Source organism: Lepidochelys olivacea, assembly GCF_965140295.1.
Source record: "Lepidochelys olivacea isolate rLepOli2 genome assembly, chromosome: 4".
In the NCBI taxonomy this organism is placed as follows: domain Eukaryota; kingdom Metazoa; phylum Chordata; order Testudines; family Cheloniidae; genus Lepidochelys; species Lepidochelys olivacea.
In genome coordinates, this window is record NC_140414.1 from 44,579,405 (window position 1) to 44,605,024 (window position 25,620).

Sequence of the window (25,620 nt, forward strand, 5' to 3'; positions counted from 1 at the left end):
CAGTGGGGAGATTTATATACATAGAGAACATGAAACAATGGGTGTTACCATACACACTGTAACGAGAGTGATCACTTAAGGTGAGCTATTACCAGCAGGAGAGCTGGGGGGGGAAACCTTTTGTAGTGATAATCAAGGTGGGCCATTTCCAGCAGTTGACAAGAACGTCTGAGGAACAGTGGGAGGTGGGGAGGAAAATAAACATGGGGAAATAGTTTTACTTTGTGGAATGACACATCCACTCACAGTCTTTATTCAAGCCTAAGTTAATTGTATCCAGTTTGAAAATTAATTCCAATTCAGCAGTCTCTCGTTGGAGTCTATTTCTGAAGTTTTTTTGTTGAAGAATTGCAACTTTTAGGTCTGTAATCGAGTGACCAAAGAGATTGACGTGTTCTCCGACTGGTTTTTGAATGTTATAATTCTTGACGTCTAATTTGTGTCCGTTTATTCTTTTACGTAGAGACTGTCCAGTTTGACCAATGTACATGGCAGAGGGGCGTTGTTGGCACATGATGGCATATATCACATTGGTAGATGTGCAGGTGAACGAGCCTCTGATAGTGTGGCTGATGTGATTAGGCCCAATGATGGTGTCTCCTGACTAGATATGTGGACACAGTTGGCAACGGGCTTTGTTGCAAGGATAGGTTCCTGGGTTAGTGGTTCTGTTGTGTGGTGTGTGGTTGCCGGTGAGTGGCCTGTCTCCCAAGATCTGTGAGAGTGATGGGCTTGCTCTACTAACAATAATAACAGCAGCACCCTATGGACAAAATTTCTTTCTTAGTAAAACACAACATCTCGTTGTAAGTTATTCAGTAACTACTGTATACTATTCCATCATGCAAGTTTGTACCTCATTTTTTGATCCATGAAATAGTAAATACAATTATTTTATCTGTCTTTTATCTATAAGTATTTCTATAATGCCTATCACTATGCCATCTAGTTACATTCACGGGGTATTTGAAACAGTGGGATCTGTCCACCCTCTTCTTAATTGCTGGCTCTTATTTCAAAAAGTCCCTTTCTTCTGGTCTTCTGACTACAATAGGAATTTGACAAAACGAGGAATAAGTAGAAACTGAATAAGGACCTCAGGATCTATATTATATATAATATTTTCTTTTATGGATTCTTTTTTTGTTCCTATAAGTAGAAGTTATCTATCTGATCACCATCAATGAGAGCTTTGCTGGAGTAAGGTCTGAATATAAACCATGTAAGGACTTCAAGATTTGGCCACATAAGTAGAGGTTCACCATATTTGAGTTTGTCATCCTGGGTTTGTTTGTACATAAGCTGCCATTTCATTAAATGAAAATGTGTTCTAGTTTGCAATTGCTAATACTAGTCAGATCTTTTGATAGTTAATAGTGGTGTTATTCTTACCTTCTTAGCAATTTATCTAATATAGACCAAGGCTTCTTAACTGAAATTCGCTTCTAATGTAATTTAATCAGTCACAAATAGGTCCTTAGACCATTGCCCACATATATTCTGTCCCATTTCTATGACTCTGAACTCCGGTGTCCATGATGTTCTTGTAACTTACCTTTCTTTTACAGCATCAGAGATCTCATGAGGACCCTGCAGCTCTAAAATTTAGCTTCTATCAGGTGATCACAGCTGGACCTCGAGCCCCATCAGAGCTTAGAGCTCTACAAAAGAGATGTCTAGTACCTGGATGGTATGCCACCCATATAGAAAGATGGCTAACTTATTTCCCAACTTACCAGGTGAATAGAGTGTAACATTGTGTCTTATTTCATATATATTTGATATCTTAGATTATTCACTTTTTCTGAAGTCTTCATTACTGATTATTACTATTCATGAATATATATGTGTTGTGACAAAGCTCTGTCCTTGCCTCCGTGGGTCCCGCGTTTCCTGGCGGATTTCACTAGCCTCAGAGGCTCACTGAGACCCTCCACGTAACCCTTCTTTCTCTAGAGACAAGGGTCACAGTCTACTGAGTCATTTTCATCATAAGCCAGCAAGGGAGGTGAGGAGAAGTTATCCTTCCTTGCACAGTCTCTGTTGTCTCCCAGTCTCAGTGATTAATCAGGGGGCAAAGGTGGGATGGGGGGAGCCCAGGCTCACCCTCTACTCCAGACTCCAGCCCAGGGACCCTAATAGTATCAGCTATGGTAGCTGACTTTTTAGAAACATGACATGTACAATTCCCTGGGCTACTTCCCCCACAGCAGCCCTCACTTCCTCAAGCTCCACTTCACCCTTACCTCAAGGCCTCCTTCCTTGTGCCTGATATGGTGTATACTACTCAGCTTCTCCAACAGCACAACTTCCTCCCACAGCTCCTGACATGCACCCCCACCTGACTGACTGGGAGGCTTTTAACTAGTTTCAGCCAGCCCCCGATTGGCTTCAGGTGTCCCAATCAACCTAGCATTCTCTCTGCCTTCTGGAAAGTTCTTAATTGGCCCCTGGTGTCTTAATTGACCTGGAGCACCTTCCATTTCACTTAACCTGGTACCAGGGATTTGTTTACCCTGGAGCTAATATATCTATCTCCCACTACTTTTCTATAGCCATCTGGCCTTGCCACGTCACAGTATGTGATTTGGGGCACTGATTATCCAAAACCATGTTCTGATTGGTTGGTGGAGCCTTCTGGTGATGTCACAGCCATGCACTAACTCCTGGTACTGCACAACTGGGACTTCATCAACAAAAAGCAACAGGAACAGCAACTGAGGAAACTTCAGCACTGCTGCTCCTTGCATCCCTCTTGCACATTGAACTGCTTTTAACACTGAGTTGTTTTCTTGTTTTTTGTTTTAATCTTGTCACTTTCTGGGACCCTACTGGCTGTATTGGTGAACCTGTCAGAAAGCACAATAGGAAACCCAGTGCTTCAGAGTGCATCAGGCATCAGCCATGTGATATCCCATCAGGGCTTCCAGCAAAAAGCATTGATGGGAAATCTAGTGTATCATGATAAATTGCTGGGATGGTGCTATATAATGCTTCTGCACGGTGCAGCATCAAAGCCTTGACCAGCATTGTGAAATATCAATGCATTATCCACCCCTGATGGGAGCAGAGGAGATTTAGTGCACTGAACACTGTGAAGACTTGATGATATAGAGGCTTGAGTGTCTGGAACTGGGTATGATACACAGATAAATAAAGACATAATGCCCATGAGTCATTAAGTGTTTCAGTGTCTTCATCTGCTCATGAGGTCAGCGGTCCTTCCATGAGCTAATCATTTCACTGCTCACTCCACTGAGAACTGCCAGCATATCACTACCTCTGTGCACACTGGTGCCTCTGCGATTTCTGTCATCACTGGTTTTTTCAATCTGTTGATGCCTAAATGTCCTCTACCCATCACACCTCTTCCAGGTCTGTCAGTGTATTGTATCACTGCTAGTATATTGGGGGCCACCACTCCCCTCCCAGCTCATTGGTGCACGGCTCTATTGAAACTGAGAAACCATTTGGTGCATTGGAACCTACAGTTGGCACTCCTGTGCCTTTGAATCTCTGTGTGTTACACATTGAGCCTCAAAGGGGTTTGTGTTTCCTGGTGTGTGCAATTCATGAGACCAAAGTGTGCGTATCTCAAAACAGATATCACTTAATGAAAAGTGCATACTCCTGACAAGCCTCTGAAGACACATACTTAACAAGATATCTATCTCCTGTCTACGCTCTCCAAGCACATGCCCTAGAAGAAATACATCACAAGCCCCATACTCCTTCTGGTGCATTACATAGGGGTGGCATACATCACATTACTCATGTCTTGTTGATAGGCTTTGTTTCTGGTGTTGATGTTTCTGAATGCTGACACTCTGTGAAGCACTAATTCCCAGCACACCCTCTAAGAGCTTGTTTGGAGGAGAGAATTTATCCAGAGTCTGCAACTTCTCTTTTCCCATGGTGTGAACAAAGAAGCTCTGATGCATCTGGCTGGTGATATTGTCTACGTGTTCTTTTAGGATCCAAATTTGAAGAGTCCATAAGATATACAGTTGTGCAATTCCAGCATACTGATGTGATATTCTCTACACTCTGTTTAGATTTGATCTCTGCAAAGGTCTCGTGTATGTTGAACAGTATGCATTCTAGGATAGGTCCTGAAGGGACATAGGATTTCATATCCCTCGGTGAAAACAAATAATTGTCCATCACCACTGACTGACTCATTGTTTCTGCGTAAACACATCAGCAATGAACAGTCAGTCATATCCAAATTTGCTATTGAGTATAGCATGATTAAAGTAGTTATCTGATGCAGATCTATAATCAGCAAGTTAGCATAAAGTTTAGCCTTAGATGCAAAGAAAGACTGGAATCTACCCAGCATATCCCAACTGGACCAAATATGTATATGTGTAGCTTATACAGGGACACTACATGAGTAGTATATTTCTTAACATGTTGGAATCATATGAACTCACCCACCTATGAACCAATCTGTAAGTTATCTTCTTTCATATCTTTATTGTTGTTATATTTACCCATATTGTCTAATTTTGAAGTCACATGGTCTTTTATTAATGCATAACATTGTTTTTCTGATTGTTTTTCAGCACCCTGAGCACTTTAGTGTGAGAGGCACCTTATAAATTAAAATTATTATTGTTATTTATTATTATAGTCAAACATATTATAGATAATGCAAGTAGCAATGCAAATAGTTAAGATTCCCTGATGTTTCCATTATAATAATATCTACCTCTTATATAGAGCTTTCCATCTGTACATCTCAAGGCACTTCACAAACCCTGTTTTCAGTTGTTTAGAGCTTTGCCAAAATTTAACCATATGGGATGAAATTTTCCATGCCAGGCATCTGTGACAGACTGAATTTTGAAGAAAATTTCAGCAAAAAGGGTTCAGTCATTTATCAGAACAAGATCAGGGGAAAATACATCATTTTACCTGTGTTAACAAATTCTTTTTGACAAGTTTGTTGAGAAGCGTTAGTGCCTCCATGCTTTATATCAAGGACTTGAAATTTGGCACAGGAGTTTCCCTGTTGCCACGGTTGTAACTTTTGCCAATCCTGTGAAAATCTACACAAATTTGGTCAAGTTTTGAGCCTCTGGAAATTTCCATTCACTCATGCTCAGTAGAGATTGAACATTCCATCTGTACTGAGCATGGTCCATCTCCAGGCTGCAATAGGCTGAGTGGGACTTTCTCTGGAATTGCTTCTGATGACCAGCAGGGGCTGCAAAGAGGAAAATTAAGAGAGGCCTAAGGGTAGGGGCAAAGGCTAAACTGGGACAGGGAGCCAAAAGGGGAGAAACTGGGGATGAGAAACTGAATGGGGGAGCAGGATGGGGCATGGAGGAACTGGAGTGGGAGATTGAGTCTGAAACTGTGGCAGACTGGAGGTGCAAGCCATAGAAGAGGTCAGGCATGCAGAAAACAGGCAGAAAAGGTTGCTAGTAGAGTACACTTCCCTCAGAATCTGGTATAGAATATAGGACTCCTGGGGGCTTGTCTGTACAAACACTTAACGTGCAGCAAGCTGGGTTTTAAATCTTACCCCCGCATTAGCCTGCCATGCACTGTGTGTCCATGTGGACCTTGCTGCCTCTCACTTAAAGTTTCCTAGTGCACTGTGATCTCTTGTTTCAAAACAGGGTAGAACAAATTGCACTAGGAAACTTCTAGTACCCAGCAGCAAGGTCCACATGGACATTTAGTGTGCGGCTGGCTAATGCGCGAGGTAGATTTACAGCCCAGCTTGCAGTAAATTAAGTTTTTGTTTAGAGAAGCCCCAAGGCTTAGCATTCCTCAGCTGTCCACAAATAGCTGTGAAACCCATGCACAAAATGCGTGTCTCTTATCCTTTTAGAGACGCCCATGTAGAGGATATAGCACAACCTACTACTACTATCAGTGTTAGCTCAAGTGGCAGAAGTCTGTGATGTGGATCTTAAGGTTCTAACCATACTGATGAAGCCTGTGGGAGTCAGTATGGTTCTACAATGTGGAATTTCTGTTTTTCAGTTTGCTTTTTTAAAAATCTAGGAAATTATATACAAAAACACTACAATAAAAGAACCTTAGGGTTGCAAGTCTAGCACTCACAAGTTAGGAAATGCCAGAATTAAATTTGACCATGCAACTAATTTAGTACCCTGTGCATAGGAATTATGATACAATCTTTAATTATATGAACACATGCAATTTTTTCCACAGAACCGCTGCCTCACTCAGTCCATTCACTCACCAGTCATCCTCCCCTAAGCCACTTCCTAGTCCCAGTTCATTCAGCCATCTCCACTAAATCTAAAAGCAAGTTATTATCAAAAGTAGAGAGCAGCAGGAAGGTAGGAGAAACCTGCTTTATGTGCAACAAGCTCTACTTCACATATGATGGCAACCTCTGATGGGGGTAAAACAGTTTTAGAAGAGTTGTTAGTGAACCAGCTCTGCTGTCACAAAAAGCAGCTTTTCCATGGGAAAAATGACTGGTTGTCCAAGAGCCAATCTGGACCTGAAGATTAGCCGTCTCCTATCCATTGTGCACCATAGCGGCTTCAGCTCCCACTGTTGAGTCATGATGGATCTTGGGCACAAGAAAAAACTCGTGTGTGGGAAAGGATCAGAGAGCTGAGTGCTTTCTTCAGCAGTGACAAGGAATTGATTGATACTCTGAAAAAAGAGCACACATAAGTCTCAGAATATCTTCCTCTCGTTTTATATGTGTGGGTGGCTGGGGTGTTGCAGCTTATTTTTTCCAGATGTATGAGCTTGCATTTTGCCAGGATGAATCTCATTTAATTTCCTGCCAATATTTGTAATCTCACCAGGTCCTTCAGCATTATTTCGCTGTCCTCGGTGGTGCTCACAACAGTTTCCAATATCATTGAATTTCAGAATTAATTAGTGTGCCATTTACCCTTCTCCCAGATCATTAATGACAACGATAAATAAGACCAGACCTGTTACCATTCCCTGGGGCACCTCTTTTCCTCTTAATGAATGAGCGTGACATAGGTCAAAGTTTTAGTTTGAAGCTTGAAATATGATGAATTTTAAATACAGTATTATTTTATTTTTGCAGTTGCTAATTATTGATGGACAGCAGCTGAGAACTGACCCAGCTACCGTGATGGATGAAGTGCAGAAGTTTCTGGGAGTCTCGCCTCATTATAATTACTCTGAAGCCCTAACGTGAGTTATTCATAATTAATGTCATGGAATATTAGCCATGGAGTGATTTAAAAAGGAAATAATTGTGCAACTGTAGTTTTGTATAAAGAGTCTGAAAAGAATGGGTTGCAATATTCCTTGTAAATTATAATTTGCTGTTATTCATTGAATTTTTGTACATCTAAATGTATATGTGTGTGAATGCGCGCTCAGAACTTCTGAGACAAACCTCGGCACCTTGTAAGATTAGAATCATAGAATCATAGAATATCAGGGTTGGAAGGGACCCCAGATGGTCATCTAGTCCAACCCCCTGCTCGAAGCAGGACCAATTCCCAGTTAAATCATCCCAGCCAGGGCTTTGTCAAGCCTGACCTTAAAAACCTCTAAGGAAGGAGATTCTACCACCTCCCTAGGTAACGCATTCCAGTGTTTCACCACCCTCTTAGTGAAAAAGTTTTTCCTAATATCCAATCTAAACCTCCCCCACTGCAAAAGGTTGATGAGAAATTTGTTGGCTGTAACAAAATGGGGTTGGTTCTATAAGCAAAATCGATACAAATTAATAGCCACTAATACTCCTCTGACTAATTCTGCATGCAAGCCATATCACTAATGCTAGTATGGGCAACAGTATGTATTTTTCAATGTCTTTACCCTCTTTAATTTCCGTGGAAAAATCTGGACTTGCTTATGTGCTGATTAGACATGAAAAGTAATTTTTTCTTTCTTGCATGCTTTCAAACTGCTGTCCAAGTAATCGTTAACAACATGTGGAAAGAATGCAACTCAGAAGGATTATATTTTCTGTGAATTCTGCATTGAGCCAGACATTAAATATGGTGTTTAAATATTACAGAGATGGACACCTGACAGATAAAACAAGTATTGGTTTGTGAAAATTGTGTTTGGATTTTGGATGGATAAAAGAGAGAGATGCCTTTGCATCTTTTTCCTCGGCAGCAAAAGATTCACCATGCGTAAACAGAATGGACAGAAGACTGGTTTTCCTTTACATTCAATTGCAGGAGACTCAACAATATCAGTGTCAGGAATGTAAAATCCACTCTCTGTATAATATACACAAATCCTTTGGATTCAGACATTTAGATTTACTTGCCCTTAAAATAAGATTGAGAACCTTAGGCTGCTCTTTTGAATGTGAGCCCATTGTCTGTTTTTATAAGAAGCTCTCAGAAAAAAATTCCTTTCCTTTCCTAGACATTTCTCTATTTAATGCTTTCAGACAGTTGTGCTCTATTCCTTTTTGTGGAGTATGTAGCAAAACAGATTTTATCTTTCATGAGATAAAGTCAAGTGTATTGTAAAGACATAATGGACCCAATTCATCCCTGGAAGTAACTCTATTGAAAGCTCCGTTTCTTTGTACACCAAAGGTCTTGACCTGGATGCTGTGAATTATTATTCTGCATCTAATTCTGCAGCAGGCTTTTCCTTCATGTCTACCCTTGAACACAGATAATGTTCATTTAGCATAACGTAGATTCAGACAACTTTTTCCATTACTTTGACCCCAATTCATCCTGGTATAGCTCTATTGAAATCAGTTTAGTTATATCAGTAATGAATTTGGCCCTTTATGTCATTTGGTAATTGATAAATACGGTAGAAAATTCCCATCTACTTGTACCTGCAAAATTGCAGCAGTGTAATGTGAAATAAAAATATAGGTTCTTTATCCAATGAACTCAAAGCATTTTACATTCTTTAATTAATCTTCACAAATCCATTTGAGGTTGGTAAATATTATGGTGCCCAGTTTACAGAGGGTTAGCACTGAGAATTGAATGGTAGACTAGTAATTGTAGACTCTGTCGTAATGGACATTGTATAAAAATCTGTATTAAAAACAAACACTTGCCTAATGGCACACAGTCAGTGACAAAGCCAGAAGAAGAACCCAGGAGTGCCGGTTGCCAGTCTCCTGCTCTACCCATTAGATCACGCTAGCAGATATTTTCTAGCCGTAGTTTGAGGTTGATGAATTTATCCTTAAAACAAGCTGGCTGGCAATATTGGTATTTCTATAAAGCAATTAAATGTCTTGAGCATATCAGTCTTGTTATGACCTGTGGGCTTTGTTTAATGCTAGCTATCACTTTTATACTATGATTTGTCATGAATTTATACTGTCACTCTGTTGTCACTTGAGAGGATGTTCCTGTGGATGAATTGTCTTTTTTCACAAAACAGCTTTTAATTAACTCTGTTTGAACATACTCCACCATTGATACTTCTACAAATGCTGTTCCACAGATTAAATTACAAATGTCTCTGTTCTTTAGGGTAGACCCAACTTACGATTTCCCCACCCCGGGCAGCTCCACATCCCAGGATAGTGGATTGTGGGTTCCTTCCGTCCATATGCACTGAACTAACCATCTCCAGGAACAGTCAAGGTGGTGCACAGCCATTTTATGCAGCAATTGAAGGCAACTGTACCCCTTACAGATACATAAACTGAGCCAAAGATTTGTCCCTAAGTCTTGAAATGAGGGGTTTTTTTGTTGGCAGACTGTAGTTTTAACTGTGCAGATTTTTAACTGTGCAGATATACTCTGGTTTCTGCATGGTCAAATGGAAATTTAACAAAAAAGATTTCATAAAATGAATAATACTTCAATAATCCACATATCTTGGATAATTTAAAGGCACTTTGTGTCATGATGTACATGGGATCCACAATAATTGCGCACTTCTGGAAATTTGACTCCCATGAATCTTTGTCAATACTTACTGCATATAGTTTCTTATGCAATCAAAACAGGTGTTACCTGTGTCCATGCTACTGCCGAAGCAGTGCCCTTGATCAGTCATGTACAACTCCCATTGACATCCAGTAAATGGATTGAAGGCATAATATGGCCCTTGAAATGTGCTCTAAAATACATGATCAGTTCAACTTGTCCAGATACAGCTCCATTGACATTATTTATTAGTATTGTTTGATCTATAAAAGACAGAAAGCACCTATCCAGATCTCTAGCTCAAACGTAGTTCATGTCTGTATACAAACATGTATATTTTGTTCTGGTTTGGTGAATATACCGGCTGGCTGCATAGAGAAGTCATGTCAAAATAAGCATGTGCATATAATGGTGATGCAAAGAGCTCTTAAGATGTGTTTATCTATGCTGTGAATCACTCATGATGCTGGTTAAGAGGAGTCTAAGAAACCCGTTCTGCTCCCAATGGGAGTTTTGACACTGACATTGATGGAAGCAAGATAAGGTCCATATACCTTGTGAATTAAAAATAAGGCCCTTTAATGTTAACATTACTGTACAGACAAAGCCCCTGATAATGTCATTGTGGAATACCACTTGTGAGGTACATCATGACACCTTTAATCCATTGCTAGACTGACATTGGTTTAATTTCAAAAGCCTGAGAAAATATACTGTGGCGGGGAGGGGGGGAGGGTGAGAACCATAGAGAGACTTTGTTCATCTCTCTGAGGTGCCAGTAGGTAAGGGAGAAGCCCAGCTAGAGTCCCCCACCTGCAGGTCTGAGCAGGGGGAAAAACCATCTCTTGGGCTCCAGGCTCTAAGTCCCTATTTGTGGGCTGGGGGAGGAAGAGCAAGGCTCCCAAGGGAGATCCAGGCCTCAGGAGGAGAACCTCTTCGCCGCAACAGTAATCATCACACCCCCCTGAACCCAGTTGTTTGTCATCATCAGATTCTGTTTTCTTCAGATTAAACAATGGCCATTCATCCTCTCTGCTGTTTGGTTGTTTACTCCATTTTTCTCACACAACTGCATTACTGCCAGCTTCATTCTTTCTGTCTTCCATGCTCCTCAACAGCCTTTTCTCCCTCCTCACTCCTTTCTTCTTCCTATCTCCCTTTTCCCTAGTCCATGCACAGTCTCGCCCATCCTTTCCTTTTTCTGCTGCCTTGCTCCTATTAACTTACCCCATCCTGTCCTCCCTTTTACCCCACTTCTGTTTACCATAATATAGTCAAAGAAAACAAACTTTGGAATTGCTGTGACTTTCTCACTTTGGGCCTGACTCTGCCACCCTTACTCACAGTGAAGAGTACCTTATTATGTAAGTAGTCACATAGATTTCCATGGAACTAATGGACAAATAAGGTACTATTCAAGATGAGTAATGGTTGCAGAAGTTGACCCTTAGCTTGTATGTTGTATCCCTTTTTCTCACCCTGTGTCTGCCTTGTTTGTTTAGACTGTGAGCTCTTCAAGACAAGGATTGTGCCTTCTTATGTGGTTTGTAGAGCCCCCAATGAAATGGGGCGCCAATCCTGTACAGTATAATCCTCTGCAATATAAACTATCAATAAAATTAAATAGGGTCTATATGTGCCTAGATTCAATGGGATCTGTGTTCAGTTATATGTGTCCTAGAAATCTATAGGGATAGCTAGCTATCCTGTTATTTTTTATTCTTTCCTCCAAAGGGGTGTCCTGCCTGAATAACAAGGGAAAAGTGGACCCAAAATATTAAGTTGCTGAAGTGATTAAAAAACAATCTTAGACGGAACATATTTGATTTGTTTGCTGAATTGAAAGTTGTACAAAATATTCATTTCAGGTTCGATTCACATAAAGGTTTCTGGTGTCAACTCCTGGAAGAAGGGAAAACCAAGTGTCTTGGAAAGAGCAAAGGCAGAAAATACCCTCCTATGGATTCAGAGGTAAACCATTGTTTTCTGAGGCAATACAGCATTTGAATGGCTTTAAGGAGTGCCTCACTCACACATGTGGGATACTCCATTGACAAAATTATAACAAGAACAAGAGGATAAAATTAACAACCTGTGGTTTATTTGTATTAACTCTCCCTACAGCTGAGGCCTTTCTGATACTATGAACCACATGATCGTTTTTCAACCTTTTGTATAGAGGGTGAGCATAAAGGCCAAGATGTCTCCAAATTAACTTACCCTGAAATTGTTTTTTAAACATTTTCTTCATATTGAAAAACCTACTAGCTCTCAAAAAGCTGCAACATAGTTAAAATCTCAGCCCCTCAGCTAAGCAACCCACACCAGCAACAAGCTCAAAACTCATGGTTTGTTGCAGTCATGGTCAGATGTGTAAATGTGGGACTGTCCTCTGTTCTTCCAGTCTGTTTCATTCTTGACTTGTCAGGCTATTAACAGTTACACATGTTCTCATGGCAGTTCATTTTTAAGACCAATTAATTTTGGTATCTATCAGTTTTGAAAATGTTTCTTCAGAAATGTTCAGATAAAGTTACTTTCACAGGCCTGATAGCTGAGGTCCACACTCCCGCTTCTGCACAGAGGAGGGGAAGAATTCTCAGCAAGCATTTGAACCTCTGTTTTTACTCTGGCCTTCTCATACTGAACTCCCACTTAACTTAGTCTGAATGAAACCTGAGTGAAGAGCTCAAGACTTGGTCAGTAGTAAGTACTATTGTACTTACTTATTGTACTGTAGGCCTGCTTTTATTCTCATGCTGGTGTAAATCAGGAGTAACTCTTGTGAGAGGAGAATCAGCCTCTGTGGGGTATTATTTGTATTATGTTTGTCCATCCTGAACAACTCTAAAAAATGTAAATACCTGAATGACAAACCCTGAAATACTATGGAGTTATAGTCTGCCCTCAGTTACACTGATGTAAACTCAGAGTAGCTTATTGACTCCAGAGTTACTCTGGATCTATACAGATGTATCTGAGATCAGACTCTGATCAGTTTCTTTGGTTTTGATGAACATTTTGGAAATTTACTGTATATCTACTAAAATTACCTCTGCAGCTCAGCTGCTAAATAGAGTATAGATACTGTGTGCAATAATACATAGTATAGGAGAAAGTATACAGCACAGAAGAAAACATGGCATAGTTTAGATACAGGTAAAACAAACTGCAAAACTCAAAATCCATAGCATCTACAGTACAATATTTTACTAAATAAAAATGTCTACTTTTTTTATCCATCAGTGCAGGGCTTTTCTGTCAAGCTACTACAGAGATCACAATGTGGAACTGTCAAAACTCCTGCACAAATTGGGACAACCCCTGCCATCATGGCTGAGACAGGAACTACAGAAAGTGAGATAGCATTGAGAGAAAGAAAGCTTCTTGAAATCTCTCTTCCACACTTGAGTCATCTTACCTAAAGCCTTCAATAGCTACCAGGAGGCAGGTGTAAAATATACCTCTTCAAAAGAGAATTAAAGAATGAAGTTCTTTCCATATGCTGGCATGTGGATTGTGAAAATGTGTGTGTCTCTTAGAACTCTGGAGGCCTGCACGCTTTCTCTTCACCATTCCTGGGCCTGTGGAATTGTTGTAAACTACTGTGCGCACATGTAGAAGTCAATAGCAACTGGTATAAGCTTTAAAAGCAAAGCTACACAATTGTCCAATTTCATAGTAAATATTTACACTTTTATATTCAAACTTAGGAGTGTTGTGTCTCATGTAAGTTTTGTAGCCCATTGTTTGCCTGCTCATGGTTTTTCATACTTTTTGATTATTATGACGTGTCTTATACAAAACTAAGAAAACCCTGTATAACACACAATGGCCAAATGTACTCCTGTCTTTGGAATCTGCTTACCAAATTTTGAACTTAAAATAAATGACCACAGTTGAGGAGTACAAACACATGTTGCTTAGGTGCAAACAACAGGACAGAATATGTTTTGTGAGCCAAATCCTGAAGCCACAGGTAAAACACTGTAGCAAGAAATAATGTAAGAAATATGGCCCTGCTCTGTGAGGAGGAAACCACAGTGTGCTGTGGATCCCTTCAAGTTTAGAATCTATGCTTTTAAATACTGCACCTCCATACACAGTCCGCTGAAACAGCAACACAAAGGAATATAGAGTATTCTGAATAGAGACTACTCTATGTTAAAGAAGAAATCTAATTAGATATATGAAACACAACATTAAAAAAGAAATGTACATTGTAATAATCTGAGTGTTAAACTTATGAATCTGAACCAAACCATAGCAATGCAATGAACAAATGACCAGAGTAGATCTTTCACACCTAGCTGCTGTGAGTTGCAAGTTATAGGGCCTAGATTCTGATCTCACAGTTCTGTAAATGAGGAGTAACTCCAGTGAAATCAGTAGACTTATATCTGAAAAACTGGTGTAAGAACAGAAACAGACCTATATTAAGATTGCCTTAATTTACAATTTATCTTGTCCTGGTTTTTGGTATGTTGCATTTTATGTATTTATTTGATGTGTGTTTTCCAAAACTCTCCTTATACTGACTGAAAAGACTGGCATCTCTCAATGCCTTCCAATTTAATACATTCAAGTTGCAAAAACGCACTTGCTTTCCCAAGGGAGATATATTTTTTAAAAGTTTTGTAATTAAATAAATAAGTTTAAATAAAAATTAATACAGTGTGCAGTCATGATATAGAATTAGGCTCCAGTACTGCAAACACTTAAGTATATGTTTAAGTTTTCACAGTGTGAGTACTCTCAGTTAAACAGTGAGACCAGGGCATAATTATTAATGCTTCAAAAAATTAGGAAAGGGATCATTAAAAACATGAGCCAAATTTAGCTCTCATGTTACTCCACTGAAATATGTCTCAGTGTGTTTTAAAAATGCATTGACAGCTAATGAATAAATATCCAAAGTCAAAAAATGGACATGCTCCCTCTGTATACTATTGTTCCACATTAGATGCTTGGTTCTGTAACTGCATTCCCAATATTTGCTTTAAAATGGGCAGTTAAAAAGTACATCAAATGGTGGAAAGCTTTTCTATATACTTGTTTGTCATAAACTGCACAATTTATTTTTTATGATAATGGGATGGAAACCAGTTTATTGTTCACTAAATAGAAAACAGATATTGAGATCCTTATTGTAATTCTAACGTAACTTTTTTTTACTCGTGGACTTTGTTTTTGTAATACATGATTTTGATAGGCCTGTAAAGAAAAATATCAATGCAAATTTGCTGTGTATATATATACATTACTCAGCACATTATTGCATAAAGGAGTGTGCATGATTAACAACAAGGATCTAGTAGAGTAGACATTCTATAAATTAAACATCATAATTATTTATAGAAAGAATGAAAAAAATCTTATTTCATTTACTGTCATGTGCATTAGGTCCAAAATTTGACTTGTCTTAAAATTCTTTTAATCTAGTAAAAGATACCCCCTGGACTCTGAATAACTACAAAAGAAAAATCCTTTGCATGTGTAAACAGTTGATGTGACCTGAAAATGTCTATATGGATTTGTAACAACTAAGATGTTAATGTGAATCATGGGGGAAGACACCTACGGTGATGCTCTAGTAGCCCCACTGACTTCAATAGAGTCCTTTCATCCTTAGTGTACAACAGATACACCATCACCAAAACATTAAAAAGAAAATACTATTTTTAGGAACTGCACAAAACTTGTGTTTTGTGCTCTGGTGCTACAATTACTCTGCTCTCTTTAAAGCAGCAATTACATAAGCATTTTGGGACCAGATCATGCCCCCAAGATTGCTATGCATGGAGGGCAGGGAACCTCTTTGCACAGATGTCAACCCTCCTCTGTGCTATAGGGATGGAGCTCACACACATTAATAGCACAGACTTTTCTTTCTAGGACACCACAAAGGGCTCTCTGCCTGGTCTAGATCTGGGAGGGCGTGGAGGGGAGAGGGTAAGAAGTGGCCAGCATGAGGATGTGTGGCAGCCCCAGGTTGGATGGGGCTTGGGTGTGGACTGGGATATGCAGATTACCTTTCTTCTAGTCCCAGGTATTTTATACAGATAAGGTAATATATTCTAGATCTGTAGACCCTATTCTGCAGAGCCTCCTGATGGGATGTGGGAAGGAATGCCTCTCTTAAATGGGGACCCTTTGGCAGCCATGGCCAGGCAAATAGCTGGTAGTAAAGCTCCATTTCATCCATATTATCAGGGAGTGTGGGGACTGTCAGGGGCACAGAGCACAGGATCTCCACATTGATTTCAGTGGGAGTTCTGACTGAGTAAATACTATAAACAAAAGTATTTGGCCTTTTGTCCTCAGAATTGTGCATTGCACAGGGCCTGATCCTGAAATCCTTATTGTTCAAAACTCCTATTTTGACAATGCCTGAGAGAAGTCTGCAGGATCAAGCTCTTTAGCATCAGCATCTCCAGATAGCATTAACTTCTCGTGCAAGTTAATATTATTGAGACACTTAAAAACAATGGATAATAAAGGCAAATTGATAGCGTTCTTTGAGTTTACAAAGGTATTTACTGCTCTGATTTGCAAATATATTTGGGGCTGTAATTTTTTGTATGAGCCCTAAAAGGGAATAAATGCACCTACCCATAATTTCTGCTTTGAAGTATTATGTTAAAATATGTTTGAAAATATTCAGCAAAAGCCTGTAAAAAAAGTAAAAATAACATTTATTCAGGACCAGCTAGGTTAGTTATGAACAAGGAGTCTCAGCAAGGCATGCAGACTCCAGACTTTATCTACAATAGCTGGAATCTGAAAATAATGGGATACACATGAGTAAAGCTGAGCAAGTAATTCATAAAAAAAATATTTATTTGACCAAGTTTAGCTTATTTTAAGCTCATCACTTATCTACAAGCAGACTGCAGTCTCTTCAAATTCATTTTCATAAATATCTTACCAACTTTAATGGGTTTTTTAAAATTTACAGATTGATTGTGAAACATGTATTGCAAATATTTGATAGGTTGAGCTAATTAGTTGTGATTGATCAGATAAGGCATGTGGTATGTTTTCCTGTTCCCTGCTTAGATGAGTGTGCAAGGAATTCCTTCACAAAAACTTGTCTGTGTGGAGTTTAACTTGTTTTCTGCAAATACTCATGCATTTGACTTTGAAATTTGCTTTCCACAAACATCTGTGGCAGTAAAATACAATGCAGGATTGTTAGCAGAAAGTGAACATAAAGGGGCATAAATATAGGTGATGTAAATTCATCTGACTGTTTCAATAAACATTTATGAAAGTGCTACAGTATTTTCCCAGCTCCACATTTGAGAAAAGAATGAGTTTAACTTATTTGCAGGCTACCTTGTACAGAATACCCTTTTCTTTTGCTTAAAAATGTGAAACTTCCTCAGGAAGAAATTAAATAGATATTTCAGTGTTTATAGATGTAATATTCTTGTCATTCACATTGAATGAAAATTTCTGGAAACATTTTTCTCAACGTTTTTTAAAATTGAAAAAACAATATTATTCTGCTCGTGGCATGATATCTGATGTGCAACAATAAACTCTGATAAGAAAATGTACTGCCATGTAGTAGTGATTTTATGTTCATAAAAGTTCTCCCCTTCCAGTTTTTTTGGCAGCTATTGTACTTTGACTTTGAGATACAACACAGTCCAGAAGCACAGTAGTTGCATGAAAGATTTTCCAAAAGAAAAATATTGCTTACTCTGCCGGTATGTGGATATTACTGCTCGGTGAAGCTGCTTTTTTACTGCCTTTGCTTGTTGATTACTTTTTATATAGCTTGTGCCAGAAGCTGCAGGTGTACTTCAGTAACATTTTCAGATATTTATATATAAAGAGCAAGAGAGCTCTATTAAAAGTATTTGCCCTTAGGTGAGGTTTGGAGGAACACTGTTCTTAAGTTGACACATTCCAACAGCCTTCGTAGACAGCAGGGAGCATTAGAAAAATCCATATAAATTACTATAAAATTAATATTATCAAAGAAAAATTCTGTACTATCAACTACTTGAGGTCAGAAAAGCACTCTAGATGTGATGGTACCTGGCCAAATAAAAGCTTACAGTGTTGTCTTGGGGCAACACAGAAAATATCAACATGATACATTCTGCTCATTATGGGGAAGTGATGTAATCTGTACACTATAAAATGTTTGGGTTTCTTTTACATTAACTACAGTTACTTTAATTGGATAATTAAAAAAACAGTAAAGTAACAACACAAATGTATTGAGTTAGCGCAATCAGAGCATTTTGCTTACAAGCAGCATCCGGCCATACTACATTCTTAGACTCAAGTCACCAACTCAGCTAATGCTGCCATTTGACAGATCTTTCAATTTTGCCAGTCCAGAATATTCTAATGCATCAAACACCTTTCTTAATGCTCCATGCTCCACCTGAATGATGAGGGTAAAATTAGCAGGATCAGAAAGGAAGACTCACAAGAGGAGAAAGAAAACAAATGAGGGCAGCCAAGGGCTAGAGAAAACAGAATGAGAAACGCAAGAACTTTTTTCTAACAAGAAATGGAGGGGGTATATAGGGAAGATCCAACATAAAAGGATTGAATCTGAGTGTGCCAAGCACCGTCAACTACCACTTCCATCGATGAGAACTGTGGCTCCGCGCTGCTCAGGTTCCGGCTACAGCTGGGTAAGAAGATGCTGCTTCTGTCTGGAAAAAAGGCAAAGAAGTGTCTGGTTTTCCCCTCAGGAAAACAAAGGAAGAAAAAAAATTTTTTTTTAGGGAATCACAGACAAAGAAAGAAAGAAAGAAAATGGAATGCAACACCGTGGAAAATCAGGCCTTCTGTCTAAGTTTTCTATCTATCACATTTCCTCAATTTACTTTGCTTTTATCTTTTTCTCTTTCTTGCCTCCTTTCAGTTTTCTGTTGCTTTCTTTTTCTTTTTCCATTGGCCCTCTCCTTTCCTTCTCCCTCTGTCCTTTTCTATCTCTTTACTTTCCCACTTCTCTTTCTTTATTCCTTTCTGCTCCACTTGACAAATTCAAATTGCAAATAAGGCATGCGGTTTTAGCAGTGAGGATAATTTCAATTGGAACAGCTCAAGGATGTGGCAGATTCTCCGTCACTTGAAACCTTTTGGCTCTTTTTTTAAAAGATATAGCCTACCTCAACCCCAACTTATTAGACTTGACACAAGAAATTACTAGATGAAATTCTATGGCCTGAATTATACAGGAGATCAGACTGCATAATCACAGGACAGAGCTGCCTGTAAAAATCTAATGCTTTCTAGTGAGTCTTCCATCATAACTCCTTTCTTCAGCTGTCCTGTTAACTATAACAGTCCAGAAATTTTAAAAACCATTCCTTTCTTGTATAACATTTTAGATGTAACCACAGTATGCACATCTTAGTTGTGAGACCCTGACTGGAAGGAAAACATTGAGATTTCAAATATATAGACATCAGACAAAAGCATAGGAAGGAATAACCAGTTTATTCACATGACATACAGTAGAACAAAAGTCTGGAACACAAATGGTGCAAGGTCAGAACCGTTCAGGTTTATTTTACAGGTAGGTAGCAGGTGGCCAGATCTCCAATGTGCCCATTTCCTTCTGTACTACACTGGAAGCAATGTTACTTTTCTAAAATAAAGGGCCAGTAGACGTCATATTACAATGCAACAAGATAAATGCTAGCCCTTTAAAATGAAATCCACTTCACATGATTGATTTTGATCTGAATTCATTTTTCCAGGCTTTTCCACTATACTCTAATTTTCCAAAAGCAAAATGAGAGCAAAAAAAAAGTACTTACAATAAAAAATGGAGTTTCCCTCTGTAGCCATCGCTCCCTGCCCTTCTCTAAGAGCTCCACTATCAGCAACACTTGCAAACTCTAAATTAATTGGAGAAAACAAATGGTTTCATTAGAACATATTAAGACATATTAGAACATATTAAGTTCTCTTCTCCTTTATGTAGGTGTAAATTTGGAGTAACACCACTAAAGTTAATTGGCCCAGATTTGCTGTGTTGGTTCCACTGGCTTCTTCCAGGTACACGATGGTAGGGACAATCTGCATCTAGGATGCAGAAGCTCCACCTGTCTGCTATGTCCTGCCAGAAGGGGCATCCAAAGGAAGTGCTGATTCCTCTTCCGGGCAGCTTTAGCCAGGAAGTTATTGCAGAATTTTAAAGCTGCCCTCCGCTGGCAGAACTCAGAAGAGGGTGGTAAGAGCACCACTCCCTGCCTCCCTGAGGTGAATCCCCCCCTCAAATGCTGCTGCCTTCTACAGGTTCAGTAGCTCCAAAATGTATCACTCTGTGCCCCAGTGGATTAATCAAACCCAATGGAATTATTCTGGGTTTATTCTGTAATTGAGAGCAGAATGTAGCCCAGTGTACATTCATTCCCTTTCACCCTTTCCCCATGTTTATTCCCCCCACTCTCCACTGTTCCTCAGACATTCTTGTCAACTGCTGGAAATGGCGCACCTTGACTATCACTACAAAAGGTCCCCCCGGCTCTCCTGCTGTAATAGCTCACCTTAAGTGATCAGTCTCCTTACAGTTCATCCATCCGATGAAGTGAGCTGTAGCTCACGAAAGCTTATGCTCAAATACATTGATTAATCTCTAAGGTGCCACAAGCACTCCTTTTTTCTCCTTACAGTGTGTATGGTAACACCCATTATTTCATGTTCTCTATGTATATAAATCTCCCCCCTGTATTTTCCACTGAATGCATCCGATGAAGTGAGCTGTAGCTCACGAAAGCTTATGCTCAAATAAATTTGTTAATCTCTAAGGTGCCACAAGTACTCCTTTTCTTTTTGCAAAAACAGACTAACACGGCTGCTACTCTGAAACCTGTCATGAACTCCATTATCACTCCCCTAGCTCCTGAGCTGCTCACTTGATTGGTCTGAGCTTATTATGGGCTATGACAAATACCTAGGTTTAAATAGGATCAATTTAACCCATGTTAACAGCACACTGCCTTATCTACACTCAGCTGCTCAAACATTAGCATTAGCTAACCCCTTCCAAGTCCTAATCTAGACAAAACCTTTGTGTCATCGGAGTGGTGAAAATGGGCTTTATCTGGGCCAGAGATGTGGCCTTTAAACCCCCAATGCCATCATCCAACTTTCATTTTCAGAGAGCATAGTAAATCCCAGACAAGATCAATGAGACAGGAACAACACAGCAGAATATGCATACTAATGGTCCCTTGTCTAACCTGATTTTATTAGCTATCTTCATTCTCCGATGCTACACTTGATTTAGCTTGCCCAGGTAACATAAGTTTTAAACTAAAAAGAAAAGTGTTTTAATAGAAAAAAGGAGAAGCCAATTCATAACCAATGTTAACAATCCATATCCAAATCTATCTGATGATCAAGCAAGAGCTCTGGTTACGTTAAACAGGAGTTCAGTTATAAATGCCTTTGGTTTAGTTGGTCCAGTCAGATTTGAGAAACAGCATAATCACCTGAGGGTTTTTTTCCCCTCTAAATCCTTTGTCAGTGCACCCTGATGTTACTAACAAGCTGTCTCTTGGATGGGTTCAAGGAACCTACCAAAAAAAAAAAATCTGGACTTTCCATTCATGTAATGGGGAAGATATTTCAGGAGACTGATGAACTCCAAATTGAAACAAAATGATCAGTATGATTGGAGCAACCTCACGATTGAATGGAGGAAATCATACCTATTGACTCTGACATACAAATACGGAGGCCATCATACACTCTGATAATTGTAATTCTATTGCTGTGACTTCTTTTAGGACCTGGTTCTGACTGCACACCACTTTTTCTCTGGTGTAACTCCATTGATTTAATTGAATTACTCCTGGTTTACATTTGTATAAACAAAGTTCAAAATCAGGCCATTTCTTTTTCATCTGCAATTTGTGATGTCCCTAGTCAAGAACAGAGGAAATCAGTGGACTTGCAAGTTGGGGGAAATGGTAGGAGGGCATGATTGCAACACATGGGATAAATATATTTAACTACTGGGCATGGGTGAAATCTAGCACTATCCCAGCTAGATAGAAATTAGAAAATAAACATAATTATCCAGCAATCGTTCAAAATGCAGTCAAACCGTACTCACCTTAGAGAAGTGAATTATGTCTGAATGAACAATGCCAGTCCGAAAGTCCCAGAGAGCTATAAAGTCGTTGATATTCATTGTACAGCATTGAATGAACCAGCTAAATGGTTACATAAAGGCTTATATCCACACCAAAGGCATTAAGAAATACACGTGCTATAATGATTGCAGTTTTTCAAATTACAAACACAGTGATCCTCTGAGCATGCACATCACAGATTCAACAATCATGGGCTTGCCTCCCTTTGCACTCCATTACAGCACCTCCCTACACCCTCCCTCAACATTCCACGTGGCATCAGGGACCAAATACCTATCCCTACCACTCCACACTCAGGAAATTAAGGACACCCACAGCTTCACATACATCAACCGTGGCTCTCACAGGTCAGTGTATGTGTAGGTAAAATGTACATGAATGTTCTTTCCCCTTATTAAGTTCTGTTCCATTAAGTTTTTAACATACTTGTTTTTAAAGTGCACAGATTTTTCTTCGCACTGGTTTTGTTACTAAATTAAATTCTGTTCTTTGGAAAATAATTCATGTTTATTATTATTTATTATTAAAGCCCTGGCTGGGATGATTTAACTGGGAATTGGTCCTGCTTCGAGCAGGGGGTTGGACTAGATGACCTTCTGGGGTCCCTTCCAACCCTGATATTCTATGATTCTATGATTATTCACAACATAAGCTGCAGAGTGCATTGCAGCTTTGAAAGCACCCTTGTTATTGTACAGAGTGACACAGCTTATAGGATCACTGTAATAATCATAAATCTACAGCAAGCACCACAAAATTAATATATGTATTGACAGTGTTATATTAATAGATATACACCAAGCACCACACAAATCGTAACTGGCCCCAAAACACCAGGGCCAGATAGAGCACACTGCAATGCATTACTGTGGTTCACTGTTAAAGTACACTTTCAAAGCTTCTCTGAACCATATAGCTCCACATTGATTTCTATTAATAGCCCTTGTGTCTGCCTGAGATGACTCATGCCTGCCAATAATGGGGTGGCGACTGAGCATGCTCAGTCCATGTGAGCATGCTCCATAGAAGCCAAGCAGAAAATCTGGGGGGCACGTGACCCCACATGTCCCCCCCATGCGTTGCCTCAGCTACAGCCCTCCACCTCCATCCTGGTGGCAATTCTTTCCCCTTTGCTTCACAGATATTATGCAGGACACAGCAGGCAGCTATAACCATTGGGATGTTTTTTCACTGAGATTTTATGAGTAAACAATGCCCGTGTCCCTTCAATCCACCAAAAGGAGCATTCAACTGTCTTTCCGCACCTGCTGAGCCTGTAGCTGAATCTTTCCTTGGTGCTATCAAGGTGGTGGACACATTACTTCATGAGCAAAGGGTTGGCTGAGTCCCCCAGGATCACTATTGCATTTCAACATCGTCAATGATAAGCTACCAGTCGAGAAAGAAACACCCTGCTTGTAGCTTTCTGAACAGTCCTGTGTTCTTAAAGATGCAAACATCATGCACCTTCCCTGACCAGCCAACACAGATGTCAGGGAAATGTTCCCAGTGATCCACCAACACCTGCATAACCACAGAAAAGTAGCCCTTTCTGTTGATGTACTCTGGCAAGATGGTCTGGTGCCAAAATAGGGATGTGCATCTATTGCACCACAGCAATTCAGGAACCACATTGCTGCAAATCCATGCACTATGTCCTGCACATTGCCTAGAGTTACGGACCTGCGTAGTAGGAGATGATCAATGGCCCTGAACACTTACATGACAACAGCCCCCACAATGGATTTCCCAACACCAAAATGACTTCCCACTATCCGGTAGCAATCCAGTGTTGCAGTTCTAACAGTGCAATTGCCACTCACTTCTCCGCTCTCAGTGCAGCTCTCATTTCGGTGTCCCTGCAGCCATTGCTCATCATTCCACGCCTGCATTACAATGAGATCACACCAGTCAGGGCTCATTTCTTGGGCCCAGAAGCAGTGCTCCATCATCTGCAACTGCTCTTTGAACGCCAACAACCACCTTGAACTGGTTCTTGCTATGTCACACTGCAATCTGTCCTCCAAGAAATCATCATGTTCTTCACTGGTTCAGGTCATCTTTCAGCTCTTCAAATACCAGAGGATACTGTGTCCTGAGCTTGCAATGCTTATGACAATAGTGCAGAGCTGTGCAGACTCCATGCTTCTGTCAGGCTGCATGGCATGAGTGGCAAGTCACATAGGCAGGGGGAGGTGTTGCCTCCCCAGACAGGCGTGACCCCGCCCCCTGCCGTGACACTCCCAGCATGCAGCTGCAGCTCCAATCCTCCCGGCTCTGAGTCCAGCCCCTCAGTGCTCTGCATGCTGCCCACCTTTCCATGCTCCGGGACTGGGGCCACACACTGCCCGCCCTCCCACGCTCCGAGACTGGGGCTGCACACCGCCTGCACTCCGGAGCTGGGGAGTCTGGGGCCATCCGCCACCCATCTTTCTATCCCCCCACCCCCCAGGCTGGGGCCGCGTGCTGCCCACCCTCCCGGCACTCCTTTGGGGCTAAGGAGCTAGCCGCAGGACTGGGCCAGTGGCAGCGGTGGGGGGGCGGCTCTGGGCTCCGGTGGAGGAGGGCTTGGCTCGGGAGGAGGGGGTAGGGCTGGGAGCTAGCCTCCCCCAGCCGGTGGTTCACATGCCACCCATGCTGCATGGGTGTGTGGGATTTTGAAAAAAGGCATGAAAATTATGGGATATAAATGACATTATGTGATGGAGACTGTGTCACGCTGGGAAATTGACCCCTTGAGCCCAGTCACCCTGTGTAACTCATTTCTGCCCCACCATGCATTGCCAACATTTCCCAAAAGGCAATGCACTTGACGGTGGTAGGTGCACACTGGGTTACCTACTCATTGTGCCCCTGGTGAGCATGTGCAGCACTGACGCGAGGAGCCAAGTATGGACGTGCACAAGAGGTATACTAACTGTGGCAGCTTTACGCCAACATAACTTGCGTCGACCAAAGTTCGTAGTATAGAAATAGTATAGGCAGACTACCAGTATTACACAGTGATACCTCTGAAAATAAAATACCTTAAATGATGGACTTGCAAAAGTTTAAATATCATATTTCACATAATGCTAATGTAAACCTGAATTGTTATAATATAAGCATCATCTGACTAAACTGTTCTGCCACATCAGTAGAACCTATTGTATATGTAAAGTGTTCAGCATGTTACTTTAGTATAACAGGTTGAAGATCTCATGCATTCGGTAGTTTGGCATATCCATTAAGAACACTGTAACATCACATGCCATTCATCATTGGATTATATATTTACATGCTTGTGAGCAATGGTGGATGAACCTTCTTGAACCCAAAAACTTTCATATAGTAACATTTTTTTGCTAAATATCTAAATACCTGAACAATAGGGCAACAGAGCCACCCAATGGCCAGAAACTGTTGTTCGTACTTAGTAAAGTACCACCAACACTATCAGGAATATTTCTAAATTGAATATGTTTCAGAGTAGCAGCCGTGTTAGTCTGTATTCACAAAAAGAAAAGGAGTACTAGTGGCAAAAAGAAAAGGAGTACTAGTACTAGTACTCCTTTTCTTTTTTCTAAATTGAATATGAACACAGAATTCCAATGAGATCAAAGGTAGAAAATTTTCAGCGAGTG

General features: G+C 40.2%; 1 protein-coding gene across 3 annotated transcripts in view; it reads left to right on the forward strand.

The window, feature by feature from the left end:
- Positions 1–25,620, forward strand: part of LOC311519591 (bifunctional heparan sulfate N-deacetylase/N-sulfotransferase 3) — a 132,978-nt gene that overhangs the window by 102,381 nt on the left and 4,977 nt on the right. Inside the window, exons 11-14 of one of the 3 annotated variants that reach the window (XM_084626238.1) lie at positions 1,569–1,739; positions 7,061–7,170; positions 11,726–11,828; positions 13,104–17,354. In XM_084626238.1, coding sequence (XP_084482364.1) covers positions 1,569–1,739; positions 7,061–7,170; positions 11,726–11,828; positions 13,104–13,223 — 504 coding nt within the window. In that variant the 3' untranslated portion in view covers positions 13,224–17,354. Of the gene's footprint in view, positions 1–1,568; positions 1,740–7,060; positions 7,171–11,725; positions 11,829–13,103; positions 17,355–25,620 lie in introns of those variants that run through there. The other 2 variants (XM_084626239.1, XR_014711318.1) reach the window with 2 other exon arrangements.